The sequence below is a fragment of the Orycteropus afer genome, unplaced genomic scaffold (genome assembly GCF_000298275.1).
Source record: "Orycteropus afer afer isolate SDZICR_OR568_19922 unplaced genomic scaffold, OryAfe1.0 scaffold00131, whole genome shotgun sequence".
Lineage (NCBI taxonomy): Eukaryota > Metazoa > Chordata > Mammalia > Tubulidentata > Orycteropodidae > Orycteropus > Orycteropus afer.
The window spans coordinates 7913533-7920956 of NW_006921718.1; the positions used below are offsets into that span (position 1 = coordinate 7913533).

Here is a 7424-nt window from a genome sequence, read left to right on the forward strand (position 1 = left end):
CACACACACACACACACTTACTTTTTTTTTTTTTCCTTTCCTTTTCCCCACCAAGTGCTTCTCTTTCTCTTTTCACCCTGATGGACAGTGTTCATGAATGTAAAAACTGAACACAAAAGGATGCACCCAGATTTCATTTACTTTTGGAAGGAAAAAAAAAAAAAACTCACTGTTGTCAAGTCATTTCCAACTCACAGTGACCCCTCCTCAGGTTTCTGGGGTGGTATCTCTATGGGAGTAGATTGCCTATTTTTTACAAGTCTTTTCAGTCTTATTTTGAATTTATGATACAGTTCCATGAGGTTAAAGAGCTAGGTTTTCACTGTTATTTATGCTTTTAATTTTTCTTACAGTATCACACACATACAGGTGTACTGAAATATTTCAAGTTGGTAACATATTGTCCCTAATTCTTAGGAGTAGATAATGGACTTTTCTGTACTTCAGCAAAGCACCCTTGTAAAGTTGGTTATACAACCACAACACTTATTTCTGCATACTCCTTATTCCAGCACTGGAATATGCTTTTAGGGGATGGGAGGTGTATATGTGAGAGGTGATTTCTACAAAACTGGTCATCTGGAAGCTATAAAGTTTTGGAGTATGGCAGCTGTATTCTAAGTAGAGTAATGGTGAGGGAATTGGTGATGTCAATAGCACTAGAATCCTCTAGTTTAAATTTTTATATGATTTTTAAGGTCTTTAATAAGTCTAATCCCTCAGAGGTAAACGAAGCTGTTCAGGCAAAGGCTGAAGTCTGAGTTTATTAAAATTTAGTTAAAAGCAAAGACTTCTTGATATATGACTTAGTCTACTCTACCCACCAGCCACTCCCCAGAAGGAAGGTTGAGCAATCTACTTCTGTAGCGATATTGCCTCGGAAACTCAAGGAGGGGTCGCTATGAGTCAGACTTGACTCGATGGCAGAGGGCTACCTAACTGAATTTCTTAACAGACTGTCAGATTCTTACTATCTATTTTAAAAACTTCCAGAAGGATCCATCTTTAACAAGGATTAATTTTTGACTCATTTTAGTCCATTTTACTACGCAAATATACTTCTTAATGACTGATCTCTCTATTGGATTTGATGGTATAAATTTTCAAACTCATGTCTATACAACAGGTATAGACAGAAGATTAAGACTGACATGAGCAAATGTGCCAAAAATCTTTGTAGGCTGGGATAAATGGACTGAAATAGGGGTTGGGACAGACAGGTCCAGGATGACTTGGGCATCCCTCTAATAATGTAAGAGAGTAACCAATGTCAGGAACCAAGATATAAGTAAAAGCATTAGATGAGTTGTAAAGTATTACCTATGGTGATATTAGGAGCAGAAAGGATGCTCATAGTTAGGGCATGAGGCAGTGCAAATTGCCTTTGATGGTTCCAGTTTTTTCTTACAGCTCCCAGGACTCCTGGGTTTATGGAAGCTTTACAAGTAGAATATGCTATGCTTGAGTCATGAGTCTTATTTCCAGTTTTATGTCACCGCTTTGACCTCTGGATGTTAATCAGGCTTAAAGTGAACTGAATTAAAATGTGTACTATTCTCATACTGTATTCAGATAAGTATATTTGCAATGGTAAAATAAAGACCACACTATTCTCATTTTATATCTGCAACATTTTCCCCAAATGATTACTTTTGGCTGTATAATAAATTCATCTGCAACTGGTAATAGCATGAAGCAAACATGCCTGAGGAAATGAAAAACAAACAAGAACATATTGCTGAAGTTTATCCAACGTGAGACATTCACCAGAGACTCGTCAGAAACTGTAAGGTTTACCTTCGCACACAGGGCAACACTCCCCAGGTACTTTTACAGGGTTCATGCAGCTCTGTCCACAGGCTGTTGCAACACAGTGAGGCTCTCCATTGATGCACTGGCAGAATGTGCAGTCGTCTTCCCTCCACCGGTCTCCATGGGCACGGATCTGGCCATTGGCATAGCAGCCAGCAGGTTTATTCAAAGGATACACTGGGTCTAAATTAAAACATGAGCTCAGAGTAAGACTGGGGGTATTCTAAACCTCACCTGTGTCTGTACCTACAGATATTATTTTCCAGGTTAAAGTCATTAGCAGTTCTTTTCCAACTGTGATCAGCAGAAGCTCAGGCTGGCAGGATGTATCTAGGCATCCATGCAATAGCAGCTGTCACATGGGTTTATGTCCACCTGTCCTGACACTGCAATCAGGGCAAGGGAGCTCCAGTATAAGAAACCAGTGTGCAGGTGTTGTAACTTCACAGAGTTGGAAAACTTGGAGATTTGGGGCTCTGACAATGTTCCTTGAGTTGTTCATTTAAGTGTTTATCATACCTCAATTTCATCACCTATAAAGTGTTAAGAATAATGTCCCCACCTCACTTAACAGTGAAGCTGACAAGGTACAAGGTTGTGGCCACAGCCAGATACCCTGAGGGAATGAACAGTTGGACCTGTGGGATCAGGACCATGGTCACAGGGGACATCAAGCTCAATCTGCATAACATACTACACAAAAATATTATTCTACATCACACTTTGATGGGTAGTGACTGGGGTCTTAAAAGCTTGCAAGCAGCCATCTAGATGCAACAATGGGTCTCTCCTCATCCAGAGCAAAGAAGAATGAAGAAAACCAAAAACACATGGAAACAATCCGTCCAAGAAACTAGTAGACCATATGATGATCCTCAGCCTAGACAACCATGAGACCAGAAGAACTAGATGGTGCCCAGCTATCACTGTCAACCACTTGAAAAGGGACCAGTGCAGGAGATCCTGGATAGAGTGGGAGAACAATGTGGAACAAAACTCAAAATCATTAAAAAAAAAAAAGGACCAGGTTTACTGGTCTGATAGAATCTGGTGAGATACCTGAGACTATGGCCCCTAGTTACCTTCAGGTTTGGAACTGAACTCACTTCTGTGGCTTCCAGCCAAAAAGTAGTAGACAGGCATGGCATATGGGGTGAACATTTACATCAGGTAGATATATTCTTTGGAGTGATCAATCTCAATCATGGAAGAACAGAAGGGCAGTGTTTGCACAGAAAGCTATCTCAGGGGGCACGAGTCCATGGGAGAGAAGGACACAGGGAAGAGGTAACTACAGAGAGGAAGTGGGAAGAGAGCTGTTACATTGTGGAAAATTTCAATGTCATGAAACAAACTGTATATGAAATGCCATATGGAAAATGAATTTGCGCTGTAAACTTTCACCCAAACCACAATAAAAATTTGAAATAAATAAATAAAGTTGTTACTTCTAGGACTAACTGAACTTTACCTCTGGTATGTAGAAGCCCAGGAGGCCCTGGCTATGGCCCTATTCATTACAAGGCTGTATATTCCACAGGACAGTGCTTGTGCCCTAGAGGAAGGCTGAGAGCCTTGGCCATTTTCCTCTCCATAAACAAGCAGCAGCCAAAGTTGGGAGAGAGAAGTAGCCAAGGCTACTAGAAAAAACATTCTGAGGTTATTGACAAGGACATAAATTATGCAAAATCCCCATGTCCCTATCATAAGAGCAACTAGACAAATCACTCGATTTTCTTTTTCAAAAATACATAAAAACTGACCTCAACAAGTCAGTTATGCTGTGCTAGGAGGGAAGTCCAAGCAGTTCTGAGTTTGGCTGTCTTTATGCAACAGAGGTAATGGGGTGTTATAAGAAGAACCAAGATTTAAAATAACGTACTCAGAGCTTTAAAGACGGCAGAGGCCAAGAGACTTGGCTAGATAAGACTTTCTAAATCTTTTTATAAGAAGTCTTACACAACATACTTTACATTTCCACTTTTAGCCTGGGTCTGAATTCCAGGAAGTGAGACATAACCAGATCCCTGCCCAGACAATGCATTATGACTATTACACAGAGGTTCATATCTATGTTTTCACACACCAAAAGCCACATAGTTTCAAAGACTATTACAAACATGGAGCAGCTAGGGGACAAATCAGTTGGGAAGGTTAAAAGTGTGATGTGATTTTTCTTTTTTAATCCCTAATGATACATAAAAACTGAACTATCTTTCTTCCATATTGGCTAAAATAACATCTAATGGGAAAAAAGACTTAATTGTTGTGGATGATTATTTAATGTTGTTGTTGTTGTTAAGTGCTGTTGAGTCGTTTCTGACTCATAGCGACCCTATGCATAGCCAAACGAAATACCACCCGATCCCGCACCAGCTCCATGATACTTGCTATACTTAATATTTAATGTTAGGAAGGTAATTTAGGAAGGTAATTTTGGGAAGAAAAAGTAATATTCTGATCATCTTCAGATATTTCATTTATATGAACAATAAAGTCTAAATATTTGGAAAAGAAAGAAAAAAGGATTAGAGAAATGGAAAAAGGTATTGACCATGGCAGGACACTGTCCTCCTATTCTGTATACAGAGATCAGCAGGTGAGCTCTGGCACAGGGCTGGCCCGACTGGCCTCAGACAGAAGCTCTGTGATCCAGTCACAAGAGGGCTCTCATGGCCGTCCTTTCTACAGCAGCAGTGGGTGCAGTCAGAAGTACAGCAGAGGCATGGGGTGTGGGGTATTATTCCTGGCTCCACTGAAAACTCAAACAAGTCACCTGACATTTCTGAACTTTAGTTTCCTACTCTCTAAAATGTGTGGGCCGTAGTAGATGATATTCAGAAGTATCACTCTGAAATGTTTATTTTTTATGAATGTCAGAGATAGGGCAGCAGAGTCTGTTAGAGGAACATGGAGACATTATATCTTGGAGTGGAGAGCGAGATATAGAGAGAGCAGGCCCCTGTGAGCACCCTTGATGTCCAGGGTCACACGTGATGTCCAACTGGGCCCTGAGCTCGTGGAAATGACCCCATTGTCACCTTCACACATTTTCAAAGGAGGAAGAGCAGCAGGTTCCTGAGCTTAACTGGAGGGGCACAGGTATAAGTAAGAAGGCAGGGTTAGTCCCTGTCTGAGTTAACTGGCTGTCAATGTCAGTGACCTGAGCTATCTGTTTGTGGCTGAACAGAGAACAGCCAGTGAATTCTAACATGAGGGTGAAGAGAAAAGTCCTGGGACTTGCTAAGGACCTGCTGGAACAGCAGGAGAGAAACAAAGAACTTCTGGAAGTCTCATGCTACCCTGCAGATTGGGTCATGCAAATGATTAACACACTTAGCTGCTAACCCAAAGGTTGGAAGTTTGAGTCTACCCAGAGTAACCTTGAAAGACAGCCCTGATGACTGCTTCTGAAAAACCAGTCAATGAAAACCCTGTGGAGCAGCTCTATTCTGACTCATATGGGGTTGCCACAGTTGGAATTGATTTGATGGCAGCTGGGTGGTTGTCTACACCAGGGTTCAACTTCCCTCTGGGAAGTGTATTTATATACATCTTAAAAGAATATATAAGTTAGACTTATTAACAACCTGTGGTATGCAGATGACACCGCCTTGCTTGTATATGTTAGAAAATATAAGACAGATAATATCATAAAAATAATTTCTTCAATATTTCCTCTATTTTTGGATGAGATTGAATTAGACCAATTTTGATATTAAAACGCTGAACCATGTCTACCTTATTCATCCTTAGTCAGTAACTTTTCTTACCTTCACAAACTGGGCAGCACTCCCCTTCAGGCACATAGTACCTCTCGCAGTTCAACTCGCCGCACTGGGCAGTAAAGCAGATGGAAACACCCCCTTGGCATCGGCAGAATCGACAGTTATCCATTCGGAACATATCTCCATCATAATATTCCACACTGTTGAACACACAGGCTGGCTTTGTTTCTAAAGGGAGTTAAATCAAATCAAAGTCATTATCGAGTGGTATCCTTTTATGCTTCTCAAACAGCCTCCAGAAAATTCTGTCTGAAAGCAGGAGGCTATAATCTGATGAAAATTTACTAACTCAGTAATTCTTTTTTTTTTTTTTTTAGCACAAGAATATTTTATTGCAGTTGAAATAAAACCTACAATATTCCCCTACAATCAATCAGCTGTGTGTTAGCATGCATCAACCTAATTAAAAAGCAAAGCCTATAACAGGAGAAAGGAGATGGGCCATATGTGGATTACAAAGAAATGAAAAGAACAAAGTTGTAAAATAAAGAGATTTCCCATATCATAAAGGTCAAATTAAATTCAGTAATTTTATTTAACAAAAGCAATAAAGCAAAGCAAAGTAAAATAGACAAAACATACTGTAACTCTCTTCACAACTAAGACCCTAAACTTGTCTGAGTAAAATATGCACCAACTTCTACTTACCCTAAAAGAAGGTACTTTATGACTGTGAAACTTACATATGTGATATGTACCTCAGAGAAATTCCATTCTTTGTTAAATCACTTTATACCTCAAACACAGATTATGCTAGATCCACATTAGATTTTTTTCTGGTTAAAAATTATTTAGTACTTTTTCTAGGTGATATTCTTCTATGCCTGTAGTGTTATCTACTCAATTCTTTCATTATCTAGTTTAAAAATCTTTAATTTTCATAGTGCTTGACCTTTAACAAAACACTTTCACTATACATTACCTCATTCACTTAATTCTTATGTTGTTGTTGTTGTCACATGCCATCAAGTTAGTTCTGACTCATACAACAGAACAGACACTACCTGGCCTGTGCCATCCAATAATAGACCATTATTGCAGCCACTATGTCAGTCCATCTCATTGAGAATCTTCCTCTTTTTTGCTGTCTACTTTGCCAAGTATGATGTCCTCCAGGGACTGGCCCTTCTTAATATCATGTCCAAAGTACAAGGAGACAAAGTCTCATCATCCTCGCTTCTAAGGAGCATTCTGGCTCTACTTCTTCCAAGATAGATTTGTTTGTTCTTCGGAAGTCCATGGTATATTCATTACTCTTTGCCAACATCATAATTCAGAGGCATCAATTCTTAAGTCTTCCTTATTCATTGTCCAGCTTTTGCATGTATATGAGGCGAGTGAAAATAGCATGGCTTGAGTAGGGCGCACCTTAGTCTTCAAGGTAACACCTTTGCTTTTTAACACTTTAAAGATTAACTTTAACATTTTTAACACTTTTTGCAGCACATTTGTCCAATGTAATAAGTCATTTTATTTCTTGACTGCAGCTTCCATGAGTGTTGATTGTGGATCAAAATAAAATGACATCCTTGACAACTTCAATCTTTTCTCAGTTGATCATGATGTTGTGTATTGGTCCAGTTGTGAAGATTTCTGTTTTATGTGAAATGCAATCAACACTGAAGGCTGTAGTCTTTGATCTTCATCAATAAGTGCTTCAAGGGCGGGGCAAGATGGCGGACTAGGCAGAAGGATTGCACAGACCCTCTTCAACAAAGAAAAGGAAAACCAATAAATACAGACACAGAAGATAATCTTGGACCCCTGAGCCTTGAAGGAACGGATGCAGATTTGGACTAAACCCCAACTAGCAGAAGAATTTGC

General features: G+C 39.6%; 1 protein-coding gene across 1 annotated transcript in view; it reads right to left on the reverse strand.

The window, feature by feature from the left end:
* CRIM1 (cysteine rich transmembrane BMP regulator 1) overlaps window positions 1–7424 on the reverse strand; it is a 287524-nt gene that overhangs the window by 83404 nt on the left and 196696 nt on the right. The window contains exons 6-7 of the mRNA XM_007945075.2: window positions 5586–5768; window positions 1798–1995 (exon numbers count right to left, since the gene is read on the reverse strand). Coding sequence (XP_007943266.1) covers window positions 1798–1995; window positions 5586–5768 — 381 coding nt within the window. The remainder of the gene's footprint in view (window positions 1–1797; window positions 1996–5585; window positions 5769–7424) is intronic.